Raw genomic sequence first — 27,657 nt, forward strand, 5'->3', positions numbered from 1 at the left:
ATCTCTGCCACCCGCACCCGTCTTTGTGAAACAACATCCTCCATGCATTCTTACAAGGGCTATTTGCAGCCGCATTGCTCGGTATCGCTCTAAACGATACCGGCGGGACGCAGGCTCCAAGTCCGCGGGCGGTGCCGGCCCACACGGGGCTCTGAGCGCTGGTTCGGCCGCGGCGGAGGAGGCGCGGCCCGGCCCGGCCCGGCCCCCGGGCCGCCCCAGGGCGCCGCCATGGCGGGCGGAGCGCGGCGCCTGTACCGCCGCATTCTGCAGCTGCACCGCGCCCTGCCGCCCGCCCTGCGCGATCTGGGCGACCGCTACGTGAAGGAGGAGTTCCGGAGGCACAGGGCGGCCGGGCCCGCCGAGGCCCAGCGCTTCCTGCGGGAATGGGAGGCAAGTGCCCGCCGCCCCGCGCGGCAGGGAGGCGGCCGGGAGCGGCGGGGCCCGGCGGGCGCAGGGCAGGCCCCGGCAAGGTCAGGGGCGCCGGGCGGTCGCAGCTGCTCAGGTGTTGGGCTCGGTGATCTCAGAGGTCTTTTCCAGCCCAGCTAATTCTCTCTGCTCGGGCATGTTCCCGTGAACGGCGAGCTCCTTGCCGTGCTGCAGAATGCCTTGTAACTCCTTGTCTCTAGGCAGGTTATCTTTTAAGGTTCTCAGTGCCTTGCCTCGAATGTGTGTGAGCACACACAGGTATAGGTAACAGAGTGACCTCAGTTATATAATTAGCTATGTATAAATATATAAATAAAAATATACGCACAATTTTTCAGTATGATCTATAATAATGCATTGTATAAGTATATATAAATATTTATAACTACAGATATAACTAATTGTGTAATTATAATTAGCTAAGTATAGATGTAAATAGCTTCCCTGTGAACTTGCATTTGATTTCGGAGTAACATTTTTCGGTGTTTCCTAAGGAAATAAGTTATGTGAACATTGCTTCCCTGCTTAACACCCTTGTCCCTGAACTGCCTGCCTGGTTTCACCAAGGAGAGAAAAGCAGACCGCTTCCAAGTGGTGAGGCTGTAGCAAGTTTCACGAGCAGCAGAGGAAGGAGACCCATAAGGTGCTTTCGCCACCTGGACTCCAGTAGATATCAGCATATTAATAGGTCCCCAAGAAGTCCACATGGCAAATGTATAGACACTTCACAGAGGAGAAGCTTCAGTTAAAGCTGCAAGAGGCAGATATATAGACAAGCTTCCCATTGATTTTCATGCTCCTTGAACTACTGGCTTGGTAGTACTTTTGAATCTCTAAACTATTTTCCTTTCTATGGAAAGAAACTGTTCTGCTTTGCAGTGGAAGGTGGCTAGCAAAGGTAGCATCCATTGCCTCCCAGTTTACCAGAAGAAGGGTGGTGGGGGGGAACTGCCCCATCCCTTCTACCTGCAGTAGCTGAAATCTTATGGCTTAAAGTAACTGAGGCATCAGAAATAAGCAGGGAGAAGACTCCATGGTATTCTCTACAGAGGAAAGGAATAAGTATATTTTAATTGCCTCTTGCCAACTGATAGATCCTCAAATCAGAGAAATTTATATCAACCTCTCAAATGCCTGATGCTATTGTAATTTTCAATTGCCGTTTACTTAATACTGCTGAAATGTTTCCGCATCACTGCTTTCAGTTTTAACATGAGCTAAAGAGACAAGTTACAGGTTACTATTTCCAGTGCTAAAATCTTCCTTAAAATAGTTTTAGAAAAGGAAGGAAATGTTTACATTGAAATATCTTTAGCCATTTTTAAAGTGAAGTATACAAATAGTGAAAATGTTTCTCAGTACTGAAATCTTTTTAAAGGTAGATTATAGAGAAAATGGTGACAAAAATTAGACTACAAGTAATGAGTTGAATTTTGAAACCTGACATTTGGTGCTATTAGCTATGATATGTTCAGGGAAAGGAAACTAATTTAATAACTGTTTTGAGTGTGTGACTATAAAGAACTTTGCAAATATGTCTGTCTTCTAACAAGATGCTGGGAGATATTAGCACCTAGTTAACGTGTCTCTTCTCATCTTTAATTTTTGTTTTGTTCTGGGGTCTTTTTCTCACCCAAATAATATTTTATTTCGAGTGTGAAATTTAAATCAGACTTTTACCTTTTTGACCTGTGACATTTGCTTTGCATTTTATGTTATGCTGTGGTTCCCAGCCCCATGAAGACTTGAATGAGGTAATGAGGAAAGTGGACTGTGGACAAACAGGGATTAGGTAACTCTGGGCTCTAATTACATGCTAATTAATTAATGTTGGAGTCAGTCCTCTGTCCTGGTTTTGGCTAAGATAGAGTTAATTTTCTTTGTAGTAGCTTGTTCCGTGCTGTATTTTGGATTTAGTATGAGAATAATGTTGGTAGTGCACTGTTTTAGCTGTTCTTAAGTGTGCTTACTCGAAATCAAATATTTTTCAGATGCCCATGCTCTGCCAGTAAGGAGATGCACAAGAAGCTGGGAGGGAGAATGGCCAGCACAGCTGACCCAAAGTGGCCAAGTGGATATTCCATACCATACAACCTGTAGTGTGCTCCATATATAAACTGGGAGAAGTTGGCCATGAGGGGCTGATCGCTGCTCAGGCATGGGCAGGGCATCAGTCAGCAGGTGGTGCTTGTGTTTTATTCTTTGCACCCTTCCTGGACAGCAGGACACTCTTTTGAAATAGGCTGGAAGCTCCAGAACAAGTCTTGCAGGAATAATTGCTTAATAATTATTATATAAAAATATAAATATAATATAAATATATAATAAATGATTATTAATTATGCATAGCTGTGACGTGCTTAGGTTCTTGCCTATGAGTCGCCCAGTTAGCCATGAGTGAAGCTGAGATAATGCTGCTGTTCATGTACATGAACCATAACTGTACTTCTTGCCTCTAATTTTATTAAGTGAAACAAAAACCGGTCAAATCAAACAAAAAAATCCACCTAAACAAATCACTATAACATTAATAGAAACTGGTTGTTTAAATTTCCTGTGAAGTATTTTTTTTTTTTGTTTTTTTGTTTGTTTGTTTGGAAAAATGCGTGCTTACAGCTCTGATAACAGTATTTTGGTGTGTTGCATTTCCAACTTTTTTCTTCCCAGTTTGCTTGTTCATTAGGCTAAGCATATACCTTGCTGTGTGGACTTTGGTGTTGTCAATATTCAGCTTCCATCTGGAAATGTTCTTTCCTTTTGCCTTCTGTTGAATGCAGGGCAGGGCATCTGGTACAGAGTGGCATGATGTCTCATGTTACAGAAAATTAGTATTCTTAATTTTATGTTAAAGTAATATATCTTGATGTATATCATCAGACGGTAAAGATTATGGATATGATGATTGCAGTGATGTTTCTTGACTCTGAATGAGGATTTCAATATGAAGTGTAATCTTAATAAGTCTTCTGAAATGCTTTTTGAATGAAAATTTCCAAGGATGTCGTATTTTAACACAAAACTACTTGACTATTGCTAAAACTCTTCAGGCTCTCTTTGGGTAGCCAGACCTTCTGGGTGTGCCTGAGTATACTAGTTCATAGCCTGAGTTGTGCTTTCTTGTCCTTCAATTTGATTCATATTAGCTGAACATTTAGAAAACAGGCCTGGCATTTCAATCCCATTATGGTTGCCTCGCATGATGCCCCTGCCCCCCTTGCTATTTAAATGATGTTGATTCAATTGAGCTGAGCATATTAATTCAAGATTGTAGCCAGGTGGGCGTCAGCCTCTTGTCCCAGGCAGCTAGTGACATGGTGAGAGGACACAGCCTCAGGTTGTACCAGTGGGAGGTTCAGGTTGGGCATCAGAAGGAGTTTCTTAGCAAAAATGGTTGTTAAGAACAGGCTGCCAAGGGAGGTGGTGGAGTCATTGTCCCTGGAAGTGTTCAGGAGATGACTGGATGTGGCACTTCGTGCCATGTTTTAGTTGACAAGTTGTGTTTGATCAAAGGTTGGACTCCATGACCTTAGAGGTCTTTTGCAGTTGGAATGATTCTGTGATTGTGTCTCACAAATGGAACAAATTTCCTTTTGAAACATGGTGAAAAACCTGTACAGAGATTTCTAAGATCAGCTTTAAAAATCAAGGAGGAGAAAAAAGAGGTAAAAAGTTCTGAAATTATATTGCTGTAGTATGTGAGTGTTTCATGTTGTTTTCCTGTAAAGGAGATGAGAAGGGACCTCATCTTGTTTAGAATGCACAGGAATTGAGGGATTTAATGTTAGAGCCAGCCATGTAGATGGCTAATGAAGTTTTGGTAGGAAGCCTAAACTTACCTATTTGCATTTATAAAATAGGGAAACTATCCATTAAATATTCTTGGAAGAGTTTTTAAGTGGGTATGACCAATAGTAAACTGCAAGTCCGTATGTGCTCATGTAAAAGTAGAAGAATATAAATATTGTGGTTTTCCTATCAATGGTAATGGATTCTTAGTTTGTGTCTGGAAACCTGCTGGAAAATATTAAAGGGAGATACAAAGAAAGTAAGCTTTGTTGTTCAGGAATTATGCTTGTTCAGGTAGATTCAAATTAAGTATATAAATTATTAATATATGTTCCTATCTATTTTCTAAATATTTAATATTTTAATTAAAATAATTGGTACTCGTTTACAGGAGACTGCTGATATAATTAGATTGATACTGATTATTACCTTGGAATGGTATTGAATTAATGCTGACAGGTATGATAAGTCAATTAGTTCAGCAGTCTTCTAAATCATGGTAGCTGATGAGAATGCTTATATAAGATAAGTAATATTAAGATAGTATTGATTACTTCATTTCAGATTGCAATAGGTTCAGTATTCAGCTAAATAATTTCAGTAACAATTTGTTTCACATTTAAGCATTAATTTTGAAAATGACCATTTTGTACTTGGCTTTTTTAAAGAGCCTGACCCTGTAGATGAGAGGGCCTGGACTGTCTCTAAGACAAGCAGAATCATTCTGCAGAATTACACAACATTTTCTCAATTTAATAGATTGAACAAATTGCCTTTGAAATTCTTTGGCCACTCTTGACCCTGAAAATCTTTTTACAAGCTTTCAAATGAACTGTCATGTAGCCTCTCAGGAAAGACTAAATTTTTGAATCAGTGTATCTGATGCAATACAAATAATTGTCATTCATCAAATTTATTTTCAGTTGCCTGCGTCACTTGCAGTATTTACTTTGCGAGGATGATTGTGAGATGCTGTCATATCCCAGAGAATATAGTTGTTCTGATATGTCTTTTTCTGCTCATGGGCAGATACACTTCCAGAACTTTTTGCTTCTTAATTTTCTGGGCAAATATAATCTTCCCTCCCCATGTTGATTTATTTTTAAGCTACTACCACTCAAAAATATGTTGAAATGTTGAATGGAGAATTTGAAGAGCAAATAGTCAAAGAGGGTGGAAGAGGAAATTGTGGCCAGTACTGGAGTGAGACTGAAATGGGAATGGGATGTGTGGGTTGCCCTTTGTGCTGTCTTTCAGCAAATAATGTAGGTAGTATAAGTGTAAAACAGCTGCTGGCATTCTGAATTCTGCTCTCAGCTTCGGTGAAGTACATTATACAAGAGATGTTTTCTTTGCCTGACAAAGAAATACATTTTTTTTGGAAGTAAAATATGTCTTTAGGTTTTTGCCATTTTATTACTTTTATTAAAGCTGTGAATTAGAGTTTTAGAGTAGTATTTCATTCTAACATTACTGGATACTTCGGAATTTGCTTTTAGTGATTTTTATGGCCATCTGGATTGAAACCTTATTAAGAGTAAATTCCTACTGAGTCCTGTGTTTTTATCCCAAACTTAGGGTGTTCACTAGTTATTAATCTGTAAGAACTAAATTGGAGTCAATTTCCTCTATTTTCCTTTATATTGCTCAAAAGGTAGGAAGGATTTTTGCACTTTTCTGGGAGCCAGGGAGCTGTGGCTGATAAACTGAAGAGCGTGTGGGATTTGGGCATGAATGGCTGCAGGAAATCAGGCTGCTGCTCTGACCTGGCATTCCTGGTGGCCTGCTTGGTTGTAGGATTTGAAGTCTACCTCTGATGAAATTTTGCCTGGGTGCCCCCATGATTTGGTGAGTGTCCTGAATTACTATTTATGTGCAATTGCCAGGTTGACCTTTTGTTGTGAATCCCTGTTGTGAAGTTTCATGCAGATGAAGCTCTTTCATATTATGCCATCACTTCCATCCTTTCAGTGCTCTTTCAGTTTTGGGTTTAGAAGCAGGACCTGGTGTCTGCTTCTCTTCCACAGAGAACTCAGACAGTCTGGGAGCTTTATGAAGTGCTGTGACTTGGGGTAGCCTGATGGATACCCACTGCCTTGTGTGTGGTGCAGGAAGGGGAGTTTGTTATTTCTCACCTGGAAAGCAGCATCATTGTCCTTCAGGTTCACCTGGCCATTGCTGAGGCCAGTGATTTCTTGGTTGTTGTTTTTTTTTTTTTTTTTTTTTTTTGTTTCTTTGTTTTTTGGTTGTTTTTTTGGATTTGTTTGTTTGTTTTTGAGGGTTTTTTTTGTTTTTTTTTGTTTGGGTTTTTTTTTTTTTTTTGTTTTTTTTGGGGTTTTTTTTGGGTTGTTGTTTGGTTTTTTTCCCTGTGTAGATGCTGGTTTTAGGCCTTTACTGTATTTTCTAAATTCAAAATTTTATAAATTGTAGCATCAGTATTCTCAATGCTTCTGTCATGTTACTATGCCAATTATCAGTATGCTATCATATCTGTGATTGCATGTAGCTAGTCTGTAGATGGCTCTTTTGATAACTGCTTGTCTGATAGTTGAAGTTTTTATTTACAACTGTTTTGACCCAGCAGGAAATAATATCCAAGTCATAGGGGCAGCATCCAACAGTAATGTCAGTCACTTGCTTCTGCCAGTCACCCTAGGTACAATGCAAGTATAAATATATGATGTGCAAATAGGTTTATTAATTTCAGATAGTTTCATAGCATGCCTTGGATATTTAAAATGTGGCATGAATTGAATCCCTGAACTGAAATTTCTTGGCAGAATATAACAATTTTATTGGTTACAACTTAGATTGAAAAGTTTAAATTGCTGTAGAAGTGGGATGCATCTCTAATGACTGTTAACGCATTGAATAGCACTGGCAGGGCATATTTCTCAGGGCTGGAGATACTGTAGAAGTTTTGTGAATGTCTGCTCCATGAGCAGAGACCTGCACTTTCCTAATGAGTACAGGTTAGTGACAGGCAGTGTGAGAATAGGTCTCTTAAATAAGAAAAGAGCCAGACACAGTAGAAACAGAACCAGTAATGGAGCATTTACAGACTTGTCAGTTTAAAAGGTAATTCAGGTTTCCATCTAGTGGTGGTATAAAATTCTGTCCAGGCCATATGAGACAGCATGTGCATAGCCATGTTCCTAACATACCAGAACAAGCAGTACTTGTGTGTTTGTGTGAAACTTAGGGAATCAAAAGCCTTTACTATGTATAAATTATATATGTAATAGCATGTAATTCTCATGACTGCCAGATTTTTTAAAGTCAGAGCTGCAATGACCAACAGTCTGTTATTTTGTGCATTCAGATATCCAAATACTCTTTGAATGTACATTTATCTTATTTGCTGTGAATTAGGCTTATTCCTCTTTTTCATTATTCCATGACAGCCATTTCAAAAAGTTTAACTTGACACAGGTTATTGAAAGCAAATGGATTTCTTAAAAGGTTTTCTGCGAGTTGTATCTGTGCAAGTATGAGTTTTTCCAGTTTCTTGCTTTCTCTTATATGTAAACAAAACAGGAAAAAAAGAAAACAGGAATAGATGAGTATTCTGATTCTTTTGCCCCAGTGTTTTAGCCCCATTTTTAGTATTTAAAGTATTTTGCAGTAGAATTTAGAAAACCTACCAGATTACATTTTGAGATGAAGGTTAACAGTGATTGAAAGATGGACCAAGCAGTATGATGCTGCAAGGATGTTTATTGACAAAAGGCAAAAATATTTATATTGTTTAAGCTTCTGCCTAAAAGTTTCCAAGTGTTCAGTCTATGTGTGATTTAGTACGTAGCAGGCCATAATGTCTATTTTTTCTTTTGCACAATTACTTATCACAGCAGGCTGTTCTGTTCTTTGGGAGGGGGGACACAGTTTCTGCAGTTCCTTCTTTATGTATCTTTCTCAGTTTCTGCAGTTCTTTCTCACAGCTTTTTTTCACAGCTCTTGCTTTACAATCTTCAGCAACTTAAAGAGTATTGTTCATGTCCTTTAACTCATTCTGCTCTGCAACCAAGGTACGAGGTCTGAACTTTGTTACATTTTAAGACAATGTAGTATCTTAAACCCTACATAGGTCAAGCAAACAAACTGAGTATGAATTGCAGTTGCAAAGTTATGAGGATTTCTGCTTGTTTGTATTTTATTGACACATTCCTTCTAGCATTTGTTTGGTACTTGTGTGAATATTGTCAGCATGTAGTGTTTTGTAAGCATGGTAGGTTTTTTTACCACCTTGTCAGTGCATTTCCACTATCAACACTGTAAACACTGCCAACTTTCTACAAGTGCTGTCAAGTACCATATTTTGTAATTACTGCAATAATATTATGAGTGCTGTAATTGCACGTACTGTATAGATGTGCCTTTCTGTCCTGTGTAGACAGAAAATTGATATTTTCTGCAAGTTAAAATTGCATCTGGAGCACATCAGAATAATTGTTTAGAAACTGGGTTTTTTTTTCTTCTTCTCTCAGTGTAATGTGAGGTTTCACAAATAGAGTTATGCATATTGGAGAATTTTAAAGCCCCAGGTTTTTTATATATAGCGATATACTTAGGACATACTAATCTGTACCCGTTGAAGAGTAAAAGGGGTTTTTTTGCGCAGTTCACTGATATTAAAGTAATTTAATTGAATATTGTTTTTTGCAAAAAGTTGAACCTCAGATTTTGACCTCATAATCTTGTATTTAGTGACAGCTTTATCACCATTCATGTAGCTTTATCTGTCTTTTGTAATGCTTTGGCTGTTTTGAGGCTGAAGCTGACTGTACTTATAACCATACATCTTCTTGGTGATATCCTGCTGTTTGTGCAGCTCACTCCTGGGAATCCAGCGAGCAGAAAATTTCTGCTGAAATAGATATTGTTTCTTTGTCTCAAAGGTGCTAATTTCAAACTATATTTTTGAAGGATATAATTTAGAAAATATATTTAAGTATAGTATCTGATAAAATGTTTGAACTTCTAGTTTTTAAAGGTCGTTTCCAGAAGTAATGTATAGTAATGAGGTATTTCTAATGAACAAGTTGGAAGTCCTACTAGAAGTGTAGTTACTGAGTGTTGGATTTTAGACTTATTGAAATGTGGGGGGGTTGAGTCCTGTTAATATCCTGGTTTTTATTGTTTCAGGGATATTAGTGAGAGACAGAGCAGTCTAAGATGAAAGAGAGCATGATGCACTTTTTTCCTCTTTTTACCTCCTAGGTAAATCTGTAAAATACCTTGTAAATTCATCTTGCACCCATATTTCAAGACTAGTTAACAAGAGACACAATGTAGATGCATCTTCCCTTTCTCTGTGGGAATTACTGAATGGTGTAAACTTGATAAACTAGTTTTATGCAACTTTATAGTATTTTTTAAATTTTTTTTTCCATCCTGAACAAGAAGAAATGTGGTTGAAGGGTTTAAGTCCCCATCACCATTGCTTCTTTGGAGATGTCATGGCTGAAGGTGTTGGGTGGTGTAGAAAGTATTGATACTTGCAATCTGGAATAAGCCAGAGAAACTGGTTTATTTTTTTGTGGGCCATCAAATACCATTTATTTATAGCCAGTTTCTTGCTTCTTATGATTGCATAATGAAAGCATGTGGTCTTTGTTGTTGAATTTGAAATCTAATAGGCAGTCTGTATTGAGGTAAGAATTCATATTGCATTAGCAATCCTTGAGACTGAAGTCTGTAATGCCCTTTTGTGTATTCTGATGGCTGATTTTTGACCTGATGAAAGAAATGTTCACAAGTTTGCAGTTTTAAAAGTGTACACATGATGGCAGCAAATACTTAGCTAGAGAGAAGCTTTGTTCCTAAGCTAGAAAAAAGAGGCTGCTGAATTTTCTAATACAAACTAGAATTCCTGCAGATTCAATTATTGTTAAATTATTTATTGAAATATATATTGAGAATTGTTAACTTACTGCTACAGATTTTGGGAAGGCTTTTCAATTAGAAAGCTTTACTGGTCTTTCCACCTGGTTTAGTAATAATATTGTCATAATGTGCTTTCTGGTTTGGATTTGCATTGGTAAACAACACTCTTGGGCACAGGGGGGTGACTCTTGTGGTTGGTGCTGGGCAGGGCCAGGAGTTGGACTGGTCCTTGTGGGTCCCTCCCAACTTGGCATATTCTTTGATTATAAAATTCAGATCAGCTGTGGTGGTCCCCAGGAGAGTAAGCCCAGAGCAGATGGAGCCTCAGTATGTAGATACAAAACTCTTTTAAAATTTTATTTTTTTCATAATGGATCAATTGAGTTTTAAAGTGATTATATTTTTCTAAGTGTACTGTAATAGCCCAAATGCAAATGTTTTTTCCACCAAATAAAAAGTTTTATTATTACTAATGACACATTTTAGATGCTGTTACAAAGTATGTTAGTATTGAATAGTACTGTTTAGAGTCGGAAGTTTTCTTTAAAAATGAAAATATAGTGTAAAATATTATTTGTTCCTGCTTTTATTCCTGGATGCCAGTGAAACATTTAAACTGAATCTCTTTTTTTCTGCCCCTTTCAAAATGAATATGGCATATGTCAGTCATCCACCATGATATTTTAAGCCAAAAATTTGCAGGCTGACACAGTTTCAATAATAAAACCTTGTAGAAGGTGTAGGTCAGCTTTTGGCTGTGGTACAAGTAGGCTGCTCTAAAATTAAGGATATTTTGGTTCATGTTCAATTACTTGCTCTGTCTATGTACTTTATTTGCAGTAGTTTAAACTTGGTTTTCTGCTTAGAATTAATTTTAAGGTGTTCAGGAAATCATGATATTCTGTTGTTTTCTGGGCCTTTTAAATTCAGTTTATCGTTCACAGTGAAGTACCCTGGTGAGCTATTTAACATCCATTATTACAGTGAGTCATTTTAAGAATTTATTTAAGAGATCCATGATGTGAAGGGTTTTCATTAAATAGCAAACATGTCTTTTGTTCTTCAGTAGCTGCTGATTGAGGAGTGAAAAGAAATTTCATAGGTAGCACTAGCAATGTTATTCTGGTTCATGGACAGTTCAGTACCATCAGTGTAACTGAAGGGATTTACACTGCTGAGAAAATATCATCATCCTATCAAGAGGGAAGTGAGAGTTGCTTTGTGAATAATTTCAACTCTGATTTGTCTTTTAAAAAAAAATTATTATTTGTTTTACTGGTGAATCTGATTTTTGTGGAGTCCTTGTCTGCCAGCAGATGCCACTCCTCAGCAACAGAGTGTTTCCCAGACTTCACCAAATAGAAGAAAATAATTGTCGTAGACCCTTGCTTTTAGATATAAACCAATTAAATATTTATATTGCTATAAATATGCTATAAACCATTAAATATTTATATTTTACGATGGAGCTGTTTAAAGGTTTGTTTCCTGCTGATGCATTAAACCCCAAGGCTGCAAAAATGGTAGTGTGTGAGGTAAGATACCTTTGTTCTTCAAAGTATTTTAGTTGAACAGAGGATGACCCAGAAATCCCCTAGGACTCAGGGAGCTTCATTACAGAAGTTCTAAAGGTGTCTGTGTTGGAATTGCTGAAAAGATGTAGCAAGAAGGACTTGGAAGCTGGAGTCTCAGTGGCTTGCAATAGGCCAAGTCCTTGTTAAACCTTTAATCGTGTGGAAAAACAGATGGCCCAGGTATAAGTGTAAGAAGGATCTAAGCAGTGAAAATAGAGAAGGAAATCCCAGTAAGAATATGTTTTTAATTTCTGAATTTTGAAAAGACATTGTCCTGTGATTATGTGTCCTGGGACATGAATAATGACATACTGCTGTCTTTAAACTTCAACAGACAATTTCTTTAGCAGCTGATGTTTTGGATATGGGCAAGGCCTGTCTTGGCCTCTCTAGACATCTGCAGTAGAAGACTATTTTGATAATTGGTAAATATGGTTGGACCACCAGACCTTGGATTGAGATGATGGGTGTCATCTTTCCAGCCTGGACCCCTTCCACCTCTCTGCCACTAATGGAAATACTCCTGATTTAGCAGACAAGTTTTTGACTTTTCACACAGACCCACCTGTGTGTGTTGTTTCATTCTAGAGGGTTTTGATTTATATTCCTGGTGAGAGAAGATATGTTACACATATATGTGTTTGTATATATCTATATCTATATATCTATATCTATCTATCTATATCTATATATATATATATATATATATACACACATATAGATATACACTTACTATGCCTCCTCAAGTTTAGAAATAATGCAGACTACTTTCTCGTGGCTGATGGGAAACCTGTGACAATCTTGGGATGCCATTTAAGCCCTGGAGAAAAAACTGTGAAAAAAGCCATCAGTGCCAGTTTTATTGCATTCCCACAGGTTTCCTGGGAAAGTTCTCCTTTAACTTCTAGTTTGTGTTGTATAGTTTGGGTTTCATCAGCTCTTCCTTGGAAATTGTGTATTTTGCATTTTGTTTTATTCCCATCACTTTCAGGAAAAACTGTTTCTGATTTCGTTTGATGTTACAACAAACTTTTTTCTCTTAAATATGTTTTCTGGAGCATTGATTAGTGTCAGATATTCAGTGTTAACAGACTTAACTGTTTCACAGACTTAGTTTTCTAGATCTTAACTATTTCCAACGTTTTGGAATTTTTTTTTCTTTTTTTTGCATTCATATATCTACAGCTGTGCAGTATATCTGCATGGTGTATTTCAGGGGTTTGGCACCATCTACTTCATTGAGTGTTTAATGGCTTTGACTTGAAGCAAAGCATATTGAAATCACAGGGTGATTTCAGTAGGTTCTTCTGTAATGGCAAGTGTGCTGGACAGTCTCTTCAGTGGACAGTAGCTGTGGGTGAAGTTGGAGTTCCTTTCAGCTCTTTTACTGAAATGTAAAGCCATTCGTGTATCTGAGTGCTTGGTTGAGAGAAAATAGTTGGAATTTTGCAGTTAGAGAACTGAAACATTTTCTGTTTGCATGCAGCAAACCTTTGTATTAATTCTGCTTGACACATTCCAAATGTTGTACTCTGCCATTCAGAGCCTTTGGAGCCTTCCCAGTGATGGGGTTTTGGAAGAAGTTATCCCAATATGAGAACTGCACAGCACAGAGGACAAGACAAGAGCAAGCAGTGTATGAAATAAGCTTTTGGCTTGGGAATAAAGATAACACCTCTTGCAGAGTTTTCTGGGGACTATTTGGCCAAAGCATTGTTGAGCTAAAGGTGGGTCTGTACTGCTGAACTGATGTGCTTGGGCTGCTTTGCAGCTGGCAGTGGAACAGCCCATTTCCATGCTGTTAAACTCCTGTGCTCCAAAGCAGGGTGGTCATATCCAAACTGCGTGCTGTGCCAGCTCACTGGCTGAACTTGGGAGTTGTTTCACATAAAGACCTTGATCAAAACCTGTGCCAGGGACTGTGGCACCAGGCTCCCAGGGTGAGTGCTTGAGTTCTGATACCTTCTGAAAGCATTCCCTGGCACTGCTATAAGCTGTTACTGCAGACAGAGCCCTCACTCCTCTGCTGTCAAGTGCAAGTGCTGCTTTTGTTCTGAATTCTCTCTGTCACATATTAGCAGATTCTCAACTGCTGTTGGATTTATCTACCTTTCTCCAAATCAAGAGTTGTCCTGTCTGAAATCCGTGAAGATTGATCTGTCTGAGAAACAAGCTCTGAGCTCTCTTGTGCTGTTCTGCTGCTGGTGTGGTGAAAAAAGAGGAGGCTCTCTAGGCCATAATAAAATTGCATGTCAGAGCTGGGTACTGTGTCTGCACAGTAGCATTTGTGAATGTTCAGCTCTGGTGGAAAGTATGTTCCTGGAAGGAAAAGAAAGGGAAAAAAACCACCTTTGCTGTCTTTCTAACCAGGAGGCATTGCCAGACATGTGGCTCATTATTCTGCATCCTAGATCATTATTCTGCATCCTAGATCTCTAATATTCAGTACCATTCAAATATTATTTGAATACTAATATTTTAAGAAAATTTCATTTCTGATTAAATTAAAAGAGAGTGTTCACTGCTATTTCAGAGGCCTCTGGAGAACATAGTCCAGCTGTTGTTCATGGTTGTGCTTTGTGTTGGTAAGGCAAGTAAGCACACATTTTTTCATCGTTCCCTTTTAGTGGCCTGCTTCTGAAATGTCATGGGCCAGGTTCTCACTCTCATGGGCCACAGAGATGAGACTGAGTTTGGGAAGATTGTTTTGTGTGGTGCCTCTAACAGAGTGTTGTATGGGTGAAGGAAAGCTGCATGAAGAACAAGCTGCATGAGGAAGTTAACAAGCTGTTAGCTTGTTTGGGTGATGATGGATGTAGAGGAACTCCTGAGGTCCTTCGAAAAACTAGAGCTACTGTCATCTTATACAATACCTCAAGGGCAAGTAGGCAGAAAATAAACCTCTGAGTAATGCCAATTTGTGTATTAGAGTATTTCTAATTATGTTTTGTTGTCACTGAGCCTCATTTGCTGAACTGTTAAGATGTAACAGTAAATTTTGATCAGATTTTTTCGAGTGCTGTTGCATGAGTGTGTATTGTGTTTCCAATAGAAAATAGGTTTCGTTAATTTTTTCACTTGCATATTGTGCAAGTAAAGCTTCAGTGACTTTGGTATAGTGAGGAAAATTATAAATATTGTCTGTTTCTTTTCTGAAAAATAGCTGTTAATAAAGTTTTGTGTTGGTTATGAAAGAATAGGATGGAAACTAGCTTGTGTGTTTGCTAGTAATAGCTTGTATACAAAAAGAGATTGAATAAATCAGCTGATTATTGAATAATGTCAGTATTATATTACTGATCTTTTAAGTGTGTGAACTTGTCTGTCTTAGTGAACTGTTGATTCAATTATTTTGCCTTGGGGGAAGAAGAGAACTGTTTGATATGGTATGATATCTTCAGTACTGAAACATTTGAAAAAAAATCTGAAATCTGATAGTCCTCAAAACATAATGTCAAATCTTAACAATAACCTGAGATTTGTAATTTAAATATTTTTATCTTGGGAGTAGTCATTAAAATACAACTTGAACTAATCTTGTGTTTTTAATGAATGGAGTAATAAAGCAGAGGTAGCCTGGAAGACCTTTACTCGAAGGGCCATTTTAGATCAGGTTGGTTGTGACCTCATCCAGTCCTTTACACAAACCCTTTTGGATTTTGTTGGTAGAGGATGTGCAGAAAAGATTTGACTTAAAGTATAATTTTCAAATTTTAGCTGCGAAGGTTCCCAAAATTTCTTATGTTCAAGCAAAACTAACTACAATTCTAAAACTCATTTATAACCTAAGATGCATTCACAGGTGAATGGTCCTGAAGTACAAGTGCTGACTGAGCACTCTGAAGGTACATGATCACTGACACACGTTGGTATCCTTTGTGGCACTTTTAATTGCTTGATTTCAATCCAAGAGTAGTATGGATTGAAAACCTGAAACATTTTAAATCGTACTATGATGGGTTTTGCCTAATAATTAGTTACGTTTATATAGAAATGTAATTGTGTAGGTGTGATGTTAGCAGTGTGGTTTTGCTTCTACAGCATGTTTAGTATGCTTTAGTTTAATTTATCTGTTTTTATACAGAGACACAAGTCAGCCATATAAATTGCATTTGTTGTTGAAATGAGGATTAATGTGCTATGCAGTGTGGAATGTAACTGGATGGAACAACTTTCATGGCAATTAGCAAGAGCTTGGAAACCTGTGAATGCTGTCTACATCATTATTAATTATATTGTATTGGTTTTGTTGGATTGTTTGTGTGCTTATTTGCACAAATACACACTTTTAATGCACAGTAGCAAGTATAAGAATAAATGAAGTGTATGAGTTTGTGGGGTTTTTTTTGAATATTAATGCCATGGTATATAAAAGATTTAGATACCTGTCTTTCATGTCATTAGATTGATATCTACCAGTTTCATTTGAATTTATTTAGTAGTCTAGCAGAAAGCATGTAGCACTGTGCAGTGGATTTAATTGTGAATTTGAAATTCACTTTGAATTTATTTGGCTTTGTCCTTTTTTTCTTCACCTTCAGATGTTCAGTTCTGTTATGTGAGGTGAAATTGTCATGGTCCCTTGTACTATTTAGCATATCTAATTTTTTGATTCAACTTTTGGTACAGTGATGCATCTATTCCTGAGTACTTACCAAGCTACCTGCCAAAGATTTCCTTTCTCCTGAGTAATGGAACTTTTCTGTTTTCATTTGTGATTAGGTAGCTTGTAGGAGCATTGTTGAGGGAAGATAAATTCAGAACAACATTTCAAATAGGTATGATAATTTTGACAGCAGCTGTTGCAGAACTTTCCCAGGGAAATTCTCTACCTACCTGATGAAATAAAGCATTACCAAGAGGGTTCTGTAAAGGAAGACGTTTTGCAAAGTTGTTATTAGTAAATTCACTGCTGTAGTGGATATAGCAGAGTTTAGTGAAGATGAGGAAATCTGCTTTATTTTTCTCATAAATATAGTAGAATACAAATGAGCCTATAACTTTTCTCCAATGCTGTATTGTTTCAGTGTTTTCCACTATTGAGGCTTTAAAAATTCATGTTAAAGCATTATGCTTTGACACAGAGATGTTACATTTTGTTCCAGTTTTCAAGGGCAGTGGTCACTAGCAGCAGGTGCACTCCAGCCTGACTTTGCTGTAGTGCTCGTGCCGGTGTTCCAGAGGGGAGCTTTCAATGTCTAGCCCATAGGGGCATTTTCCAAGCAGCCCACAAGTGGCTTTTGGAAGAAGCCTTTATTCTGGTTTACCTGTCTTCTATGATAGCAATGGTGCATGTGCTGGCATGGCAGAGGGACCCCTGCAACCCCATGCCTTCCTGTGCATGGCCACTGCTCAGAGCTGTGACCTGCAGCAAATGTGTGCTGTGCTCCCCTGCTGTGTCTCATGATACAGGTGAGGGGAAGGGCTAAACAGATGTAGTGGGACTGGTCTAGGCTCCCCTCTCAACTGGTGCCTTCCCAAATTACTTTTTTTTCAAAGGTAAACAAAACATTCTGCAGGACTGCAAATCATGCTAATAATACTCATCCACCCCTTTAAGACTGAAATAAACCCCTGCTCACAAAGACCCCATGTTCAGTGTGATCCATGAGGTTCTGCTCTGCTTGTGGGCAGATGTACACAAGACTTTCTTTTCCATATTTGTATTGCTAGCAAGTAAAATCCATTAAGATGTATAAAGAACTGAAAAATAGTTCAAGTTTTTATTACTCAAATAGCATTGCATTATTTTAAATAAGTCCTGAGTAATTTTAAAGCCATGCAAATATAACCTGAGGTAATTCCTTAGTGTGGAAAAATCCTGAAGCACAAATGAAACCTCTTGAATAGCTTTGGTATTCTCTGACAGGTGGGAACCATATTTATTGCATCATCAGTGGATGGCAGGCAGAGATTTTTCCAAACTTACTGTATAGTCAGTTTAAAACCCTTCCTGATCATATACAGTAGAAAAAGAACTTGGTGTTCTTAATCCAGTGTAAGCAAACAGTGCAGTGGTTTGACATTGATGCTACTGATAGGAGTATCATTGTATTAGTGTGCAGAGGGCAGCTGAGCAGATGTGCGTGCACCATACCAAAATGATTAAATGGTACCACTTAGAGCAGAGTCATGGGAGTTTTGTGTATAAAACATGGGTGTATGTGTGTACAAAGCATTTGTCTGGTCTGAAACTTGAATGCCATTTAGCATATTTTGCTGCAGTGACAAGAACTTTAAAAATTTGCACAGAGAGTAATAAGTTAACCTTTTTTGCCTTTTATTAAGTACTGTGAAATAGATGTTAATTGCAGTAACAAGCTTTCTTTCCGTAGAGTGAATTTACAAATATAAACCAGTGTGTTGTTATAAGGAAGATGTCAATTATACCAATTTGCATTTCTTTTCATAGAGATGTCCTGTTGCTGCTGTTTAAAAGTAAGAAGGACTGAATTGCAACCAGATGATTGTGGCTAAATATAATGGTTTATTTTTACAGAGTAGGACTTTCAGAAGTTCCAGACTAAATGTCATACTTAGATAAGTAACACCCTCATAAGAATTCACCTGTGTTTTCCACTGGCAGTATTGTTTTCATTTTTTAAATCATGAGTCTGCCTGTGTGTAGGCTTTCTTTTATTGATGGCCAGTCTCCTAAGTAGTGCTCTGGGAAGAGCACACCTCAGAATGTTGTGTCTTGTTAAAGAAGCAGGTAGATAAACTTCCATGACTCCTTGTTTGTCTGTTTTACATGCCTCCACAAGTGCTGAGGTAGGGTTTGTCTCTGTCCCCTGTTACTGGAGGGACCATGGTAATACTGGCCAAAGAAATCAGCCTCTGATTCAGTGTTTTCTGACACCAAATGTGCTTTGCTAAATTAGTATCACATGTATTGTATTGGAACAGGTAACATTGACTGTGTTCATTTAAAACTGGGGAAGTTTCTGTGTTTGTCCCAAGGGGTGAATCTGACTTCTACACTAATGATCATCTTGTATGTTTTTAAAATATTGCCCATGAGTTTTTACTTATTTCATTCAAGCACATACTTCTTCTACAGGTCCATTTAAGTAAAAAATCCAGTGCACCCTCAGCAGAAGGGTTATTTGTGGTGTCAGAGAAATCAATACAAGATGCCTATTAGTGGATTAGTTTTTTGTTTATACTTGAGGTTTTCTTTTCTTTGTTGCTGTATTAGTTTAAGGTTTTGTTTCTAATAGGCACGTAGAAATGCATGCAATGAAAAAATGAGAATACTAAATTTCTTTTAGATACATATGTGCACTTTAAGTGCATCATTAGGTATAAATTGAGTAGAAGAACATGCATGAAAGTCTTTGAAATGTTATCATCTAGGATATATAATCTTTTGCATGTTCTTAGCATCTAGCAGTCAGGCAACTAATGTGGTTGTCTTGGAAACAGGCTTTATTTTCCTTTTGTGAATATCTAGATGTGAAATCATCATCTTCCTTAAAAATCTATAAATAATACTTCTGAAAGAAATAAGTGCAGATTTAAGATGCTTGTCCTCTATTTAAAGAATTGATACAGAAGTCTGTAAGTGATGTTTGCATTGTGAGCTTTAATTATAGTTGTGTGCTTATATTGATAAAACAGTCTTTAGTGGTTTTTTTGGGTAAAATGCCTGTACTTAGTGTTGATATTTGTCTGGGAATTATCTGCAGTGAAACACTTTGCCAAGATTTCCTAGCTTAGTGTTTAAATAGAAATATTACAGTGTAACTGATGCTTTAGAAATGAAATTTCTGAAACCAAACTGATACTGTGACTTCCAGTCTTTTCCATTGCCTTGTTTTAAATTACAGCATGCAGTAAATCCTTGGGTATTCTGTGAGATTATAGCATAATATTTGCCAGATAAAACATCACTTTTTTATTAGCCAGAGAGCTGCCTGGCTATGCACGACATAAAATGTCAAAGTAAAATAGAAACAGAGTCCAGAAATTACCATCTTTCAAATTGTTGAGTTTTTCTTAGGATTTGTATTCAAATATGAAATAATGTTCTTGAAATTTAATTTTCTGGTCTATGGCTTATTTGTCCTTATTTGTCAGCAGTCTCATAGTTTGGTATTAGTAACAGAGTATTTTCATCCTGATTTTTACAGATGAAGGTCCATGGTTTGTTCTTAAATTGTTAAGTTTAATAAGTTTTCTAATAGAGGTTTTAATATGTTTGTCTCCCAAGTATATTTGTCTCCAGCACCAATTTAAAAGGCTTTTAAATTCAGATATGTACATCAGAGAAGAATATGTTTTTAAACCTGTCATAAAATAACTGTTTTTTTTCAGTGAAACTCAACACTTTGAATGATAAAACCTGTCCAAGGATAGAGTGCCATGGCAAGGTCTTGTTTAGCCATTGGAACCCAATTGCATGACCAATTCTTTCGTTCTACCTCCCATCTCTGCCTCCTGCTTCATTTCTTGTGCTGCACCCACGTTTCAGATTGACCTCTTTTTCCAGAATTTAATGGATCATTTTATTTTTGCTTAAATGTTCAGGTGTGTTCCAAAATTTTTAACTTCCTTATTTCCTAGAATAAGATCAGGCTTTCTGTGGCCTGAGATGAAGCTTATTGACCTAAGTGGAGAGAAGATTAACTCTTCAAGACTATGTTTGTTACCAGATGATGCAAAAAGCTTTTAGTGACCTGTATTTTGGCCCGTATGTACAATAGTGGCATAAGTATTCTGCACCCAGAAAGAAATAAATAATCACAGCTTGTTTTTCCACAAATGGTGCTGTGTTCCATTTTGAATGCAATAGCATTTATATATGTTTACCTTGATGGCCAGGCCATAAACTTCCCACTTTCACCTCAGATTATGATCTCATAAATCTTACATTAAAAAAGGACATGAAAATAACATGTTATTTAAGCTACAAACAAAGCTGATTTAGTCCTTGAGCTTTTTTCATATTCCTCTAAATAAATGTAATTTCTTTGAGTTTAACAATATTAGTAAACTGTGTTCAGAAAAAGCAGTCCATTTTATACCTTCCTGATCAAATAATAATTCTTCATGCTGATTACTAAGTATTACATAATTGTATTCCCTGGCTCCATTTTAGCTGAACATTTTTTCATTCTTTGCTCCTAAACTGCAAACAAGCAAGCAACTGATAAAAAAACCAAAAACAACCAAACCCCTTATGGTAACAGTTCTGTATAGTTACAGTATGTGCATCATTGTGTGAATGTGATCAGTTCCCTGAAATTGGTTGATAGTCACACACTAACATCCTTCTTGAATATCCTGGGAAAACCTGATATTGTTAAAGTTCTCATGGCTTTTCCTTTCAGATTAACTTTTTTGTAAACTTTGGTGTTTTCTTCTTCCTGTTCTTTATGATACAGAGATGTTTTCCTGGAGAAATCTGTTTTACCTCTGTGCATTGTAAGACACGGTCTTTCATCCCCAGAAATGAAATTACATGTAATTCAAAGTTAGTTCTAAAGATAAAGAGGAAGTACAGGTTTTTTTTTCTCTCATGTGTTTCACTTCAGGATGTTGCCAAATCTGATATCAGCAGCATTAGGAAAAGATAAAACAAACTTCAGGGGAGGGATTGCAGTCATTCAAGGAGAAATGGTATTTTTGTTGCCTTTTGTAATTAAAAAAACTACAAAACAAAATAACTAATGAACATTTGCCTTTTAGCATAAGCAAGGAAGTTGATTAGATAGTCATCTACAGCCAGAGACACAGAGACATGTAGTAGCTTTCTCAGTGATGAGAACCCCATCTCCAGAGGACAATGTATCCAGTCATCACAGCATGTTTAAGACAGAAGTTTCTCTCTCCAGTGCCCAGCACAAAGCCAAGCTGCATCTCTAGCTTCACTTTGGCACGTGATATTTAGGTGTAGGCGGTCCCATTGCAAGTGCACGACGTGGCTTGAAATGATCTCTGCAAATCTTTTCATCTAATAATGGACTGAAATACAAAATAGCTTATCCAAGCTGCACTTTACACAACTTGTTTTAGAGCTTCACATGAATTCCAGTAGCTTGTTGCTATTTCTTTCTTTTATATGCTTGGTGTGTTGTTACACATGTGGTGGATGCTGAGCTGATTCAAGTGCCACAAGAAAAAGTTGCTTTTTCACCTTCTGTCAAGACTTGCAGCAGGAGCTGGACCTATTCATTCCCTAGAGGTCTTCTGCTGTGCTAGGTTCCTCAGAGTGAAAGTCTTGATTCTTCATTCCGTTTCCTTTTCCCCAGAAATTACTGTTTTAATTATTTACATAAGAAACTCTTCTAATGCTGCCATATGTCATTACTTGGTATCATTCAAATACCATTTGATAGGTATTTTCAAAAGCAAGGGAAAGGTTTACTCAGAACTCTTTGTAGTATACTGATATTTCTTTTTTCACGTGTTAATGGTGTGACATTTACAAAACCAAAAGTGGTTTGAAATTTAAATTTTGAAATTGTTAATACATTGTTCCTGTTAGAGGATGTGGGACTTTGCATAGGTGTTTATTCACATCAGTTAATTAATTTGGCAATCACTGTATTTAATGCAATTTTTAAAACGTTTAGGGCTGTTTTTAATGGCCCTATCTTGTGGAATATAGATTGTTATGGGTTAATGTGTATGTGAGTGCATGAAAATGTTCACTGTAGTGGTGTATGAAGCTTAACTTAAAATGTGGTAGAATTTTTCTGGGTTTATTACTGCATTTCTAACTATACTTACAGCTTCAGGTAAAATGTATGAGGAAGATACTCTGGCTTTTCATGGGATGTAGCGCCCATTTAAAAATCCCTTCTGTAATACTGTATCTTTTTCTGATTCTCTGTTTAACATCAAAACAGTTTTGCAGTAAAAAATATAGTAAATTATTTGCAGAATTCTATAGGAATGAATATGAAATAATTAATTCAACATATCTCTGCACTACAATAAGAGCAGGGTGCTCCTTGATGTGCTGTTCATTCACTGCTGTTTCTTCATGCTGCCACCCTTCGCAGCATGTGTTTGATTTTTGCTCTGAGTAGCAGCAGAAACACTTGAAATGCTGCAATTTGAAATTAACTTCCAGGGAGCGATGACAGTGGCTTGTCAGGCCATGCTCTTTTTTTTTTTTTTTTTTTTTAATGTCACCCTGAATAAAATAAATTTAAAATAAATTGATAGCATTTTTCAAGTGCCTGACTGTGCCCTGTTTAACACATCTCAGAGCAGTATTTTCTCATCTGGCCACAGTAATGTTTTTTATCAGTGCTATCATTAATTTGGCTTCAAGTGGAGATAGCCTTTTTGGAATGGATGAATGCTTCAGTTTTATACTTCAACTGCTTAAAGGAGATAAAAATTTCAGACCTTTTTAAAAGAGAAAATCTGACTAGAAAGTGAATTGTACAGGTAGTTACTGTGAACAGACATATCTTACTGAAATTTTTGGACCAGTTGTCTAAAATGCAACATTGTACATGTTTAGGAGGATGCCAGAGAACATAAAAATTATGATTGTTGTTCTTTCCAGTGAAAATGAACAAATGGGCTCTTAACTAATTCAATTTTATGATTAAATAATAAATGTTTATCAACACTTTGTATTAGCATATGAGATAACTGTGTGTTATTGTGGACTAGATCTGGTAGGAGTCTGTATATCTGGCAGTCAGGGAAGTGGGGCTTTTTGTTGTGTGATTTTTGCTTTTATTTTTCTATTTAATCCTTTCTCAACTTGGAAAATAAGAAGGCTGATGCTCTTTCTAATGTGTGGTATTTTATACCTCAAATATCACCCATCCCCTTGCCCTTTTAATGAATTTGTGCATGCTATGAATGCCTATGAGTCAGAGAGCAGAGGTGAACTCTGTTTGCTTCAGTTAGTGAATTTAAACAAAAAACCCCTAAGGTTATTGATTATAGCAAACACTCACCTTCTGTTTTTTTGTATAACTAATTTAGAGGTTCAAGCATTTACTCATAGAGGATTTTAAGAGAGCCTGATGCTTGGGTTCAGCATGCATGCTGTAGAGGCCAGTGATCTGAGGCAGAACCGTGACCTGTGTGTGAGGAGTGCATCCGACATTCCAGGGGAGGCATCTGCCTCCACACTGGCAATACATAGGGTTTTGGGGTGTCCCTGTGCTTACACACACTGATGGGAGTGCAGTGACATGGCCAGTCTGCACCTTGGACTGTTACCTTGGCCCTCCTTTCGGGTGAGGAGGGTGTCTGTGATATGGATGGGCAGCAGGCTGGGATTTAATGTGGAATAAATTAGCCATCTTCTGATGGTAAATGGTCAAGAGAGGGGTTTGTACCTTGAACTTGATTCTGATCCTCTGTTTCTGGTGGCAGTCATACACAAGAGGGAAGGGCTTTGGCCATTCAGCTGGTGGTTCGGGTTTTGCTTGCTTTTTTCATGTAAATGCCCAGAAAGTTTACAGCTGGTGCAGGCAGAGGATCATTGCAGTAAGAGCTACCTCCAAAGAAACAACCAACCAACCTAAAAAGCCACAGGGAGGAGAGCTCCTGTGTCCCTCTGCCATCCTTATGTATGTTGAGCCTGGCTCTGTGAGGGCGCAGGATTACTTGTGTTCCATTTTGTGTCTTCTGTCTCTGTTTTTGTGAGCACATTGTGATCCATAATTTAAATAAGACGCCCTTGAAAAATCTGCTAAGGATTTGTGTCATGACTGACGACAAAGGAGTTTTGTTATATTTGGAAGATGCAGTTAAATATAACGTAAAATGAAAGCCAGAAGTGAAGCAATTTTCCTTGTTTGAGGATGCTAAGCAAGAATTGGTTTCAGTTCTGCTGGTAAGGAAGAAGATGACATTGGAAGATAGTTAAATTCTGTATTTATTAAGTTCTAATGAAAACTAGACCTTACATGACCATACTGCTCCTTATTACCTGATCATTGTATTTTATAATGAAAGTTATATTACTGAAAGAGCAAAGGTTAGCTTCTCCCCTTTTTATTTTTTCATTATGCTTTTAAACCTGTTACAAAACCTTGGAGTTCAACACGTTAAGTTCATGTGCTGTTAGGAAAATGGCACATTTTCTAGATAGAAGCTGAATCTTAAATTATTATGTACCATCAAATCATGCAGTACCTCTCCACAAATCACTGATCACATAATAATAGTATTAATTTCTGAGGGAACAGTAATGCATTAAACAGTTAAATATTCCAGGCTTTGTTCCTCATCTGGTAACACCGGCAGAAAAAATGGGATATGCCACATAGTTCATCTTATTTTCAGCAGTTTTATAAAGGCTGAAACATTTTATTTGATGCATCACTGACTTTTGGTAAAATGAGGTGAGAAAGCTCCATTTTCTGTCAGGAGTCAACCAGAGCCCAGCCCGTTTCCACTGTCCAGTACTGAATTTCTGCTCACATTGCAGATCGATGTGAAACTGCAACCACTGAGGCTTTCTGGCATGTACAAAACATTTGTTCAGCTAGAAAATGAGTGGGGGAAAAGAGCCAGCAGTGATGTCCAGATGGGAGCCCACTGGAGTGCTGTGGAGCAGAACACCTGGTCTGAGGAATCGGGGATGTGCAGTCCATGACCACATGTGCAGGGCACCTGTGAGAGTGGGAAGTGCAGCTTTCTTGAGGACCACCACTTCCAAGATCTGGGTTCTGTAATGCTGGTGCACTGTGAGATGAGGTGATGTGGTGTTAGATTAAAAAAAAATTGCAAACTGTATGCCAGTCATTAATTTGATATTTTTGGAAAACAGTCAACAGTTTGTAAAATTGTTACTGTTTCTTAAATTGACTTGAGTTATTTCTAGGTACCAGAGCTCATGCATGCAGCAGTAGCTGCAGGCTGCTCCCAGGTGAATGCTATTAGCACTGGGGAGGGCTTTCCTTCCACTGTGGAACCTGTACTGGTGGGACACTGCATGGAGAGGTTCTCCAGGTCTGTGCGTTCAGTCAGATCTCTTGATAAGATGTGAAGAGTTTTGCATTGCTTGCTTGTGGGTGTTTTGGTTGTTGTTTTGGTATTTTTTTATGTGGGTTTGTTAGTTTTTGTTGGTGTGGTTTTGGTTGTTTTTTTTTTTTTTCCTAGTCCAGAGTCAGTACTGACTGGGTTGTTCTGTGCAGAAATGCGAAGATAGAATAAAGTAGAATGAGGTGGAATGGTTGATGTGTGTTATGGTCTGCTGGGTAGCTTCAGAGATCACATTTGTCCATCCGCCTTGATAAAAAGTTCTGTAATTTGCAAAGTTGAAGAATTAACCCATTACAATTTTTTTATCTTATCATTACATTGTGATTGTTCAATCATTGGGAAAAAACCTATTTAGTTTCTTTCAAACCCTATAGCTGCTCTACCATGAGCTAGTAATACTGATGTGGGGGTTTACCACAGGAATTAACCATGGTGTCACTGTTTCTGAATACCTCTTTAATTTAAAAGCAGGAGAGGTGATGTTGGGAAGAACCTTGAAGAATCACTTTGATTCAGAGTCTGTACAAATAATAATTTACTTTTGTTTGCCCCAGTTTGTTTTAGCTGTTTGTTTTCTTTAAATAGCCATGAATTGAGCTTTGCAACAAGGCTGCTAAGATCCTGATGACTTCAGTGAGGCTTGACATGGTCCATTACAATCTAATGTATTTATGTTAGTAAGTGGTGTAATTTTGAAATTTATCACAGGCTCATGAATATCTTTCTTTATTCTTGTCCACTTCTCTGGAATTATTAGACATACAGGTAAAGTAGTGGCTTTAGTTACTTTGCTGGTAATTGGATTAACAATTCAATATGTAGTGCCAAGATTTCTTTTAGCTGAAAATTGGGAATAATGCTTTTCTGGATGTATCAGTTTATGAAGTGTATCCTATTGATATCCTGCTATATAGGAAATATTATTTTAATACGTATATTAGAGCTATAATTAAATTTTGGTTTTTTTTCAGTAGTAGTATATGATAAGGCATTAATCTGTTAATATATGCATTTTAAACTAGCTACATAAAATTACTATAGATTCCAGAAATACTTCAATAATTTTTCTTTCTTATAAAAAGTGTTAATTTTTTAGTCATTTATTGTCAATTAATAGACTGTTGTATGAGATTTGTGTAAGAGTATGTTATTACAATATAATGCTATTAAAAAAAGTTGACCTGAATCTTGCTTTTGTCAGTTTTGTGACCTTTATATTTCTTTTTCATTTAGGACTATGCAGCACTGATACAGCAACAAATTAATGAGGACAAACAAAACTTGAGAGAAAAGGCTGTATATGGAATTCAGCTCACAGAAGAAAAACTTAATGACTTCCGTGATGAACAGATTGGGCAGCTGAAGGAACTGATGGACGAGACTACCAAACCTCATAAAAAAATCACCATTTCTAAAGACTCAGAATACAAAACCTAAAAGATTAAAAGAATTATTTTAATGCATGTGGAAGCATTTTGAAACTGCTTTTTCCAGTTGTACTTGAATGTGGTTTCTGTGAGATAATGGACACTGCTGATGCTATAACTTGTCTGAAGTGGATGTGTTTGGCTTTCTGTGCAAGAACAAATGGAAAAATGGAATGATCACAATTTTATGTTAATTGCATTATTTTTTCTCCTTTTTGTTTTTTTTCTCCTAATGGATGTTGAAGACTGAAATAATTTGGGGAAAGTTATTTGACATTTTTAAAATATGGAGTTATTAGTTTTGGGATTGTTTTGTAATCTTGGCACCTACAGGGCAAAACATCTTTCTGTTTGCTTATCATCCTCTTCCTTAATGGAAAAGATGCTATTAGCACTTATTTTCTGGTGAGGATTCAGTAGACAAAGGAATGGTACTGGAATGGGTTTGTTTTCATGGAAAGAAATGAGCAATATTAGAAAAGCATACTGCTGGTGAAATTGGAAGTTGGTTTCATCTTGAACTTTATTTTGAAATGGACTTTAAAATAAAAGATGTAGCTCATTATTAAATTAAACTTGAATCACTCTTA

General features: G+C 37.3%; 1 protein-coding gene across 1 annotated transcript; it reads left to right on the forward strand.

Moving 5' to 3' along the window:
* Positions 1-186: 186 nt before the first annotated feature.
* Positions 187-27,657, forward strand: SDHAF3 (succinate dehydrogenase complex assembly factor 3). Its single transcript, XM_030235972.2, has 2 exons — positions 187-390; positions 26,874-27,657. Exons 1-2 carry the CDS (start codon positions 229-231, stop codon positions 27,075-27,077), a joined length of 366 nt encoding a protein of 121 aa, XP_030091832.2. The 5' UTR covers positions 187-228; the 3' UTR covers positions 27,078-27,657.

The sequence above is a fragment of the Serinus canaria genome, chromosome 2 (genome assembly GCF_022539315.1).
Source record: "Serinus canaria isolate serCan28SL12 chromosome 2, serCan2020, whole genome shotgun sequence".
Classification (NCBI taxonomy): Eukaryota; Metazoa; Chordata; class Aves; order Passeriformes; family Fringillidae; genus Serinus; species Serinus canaria.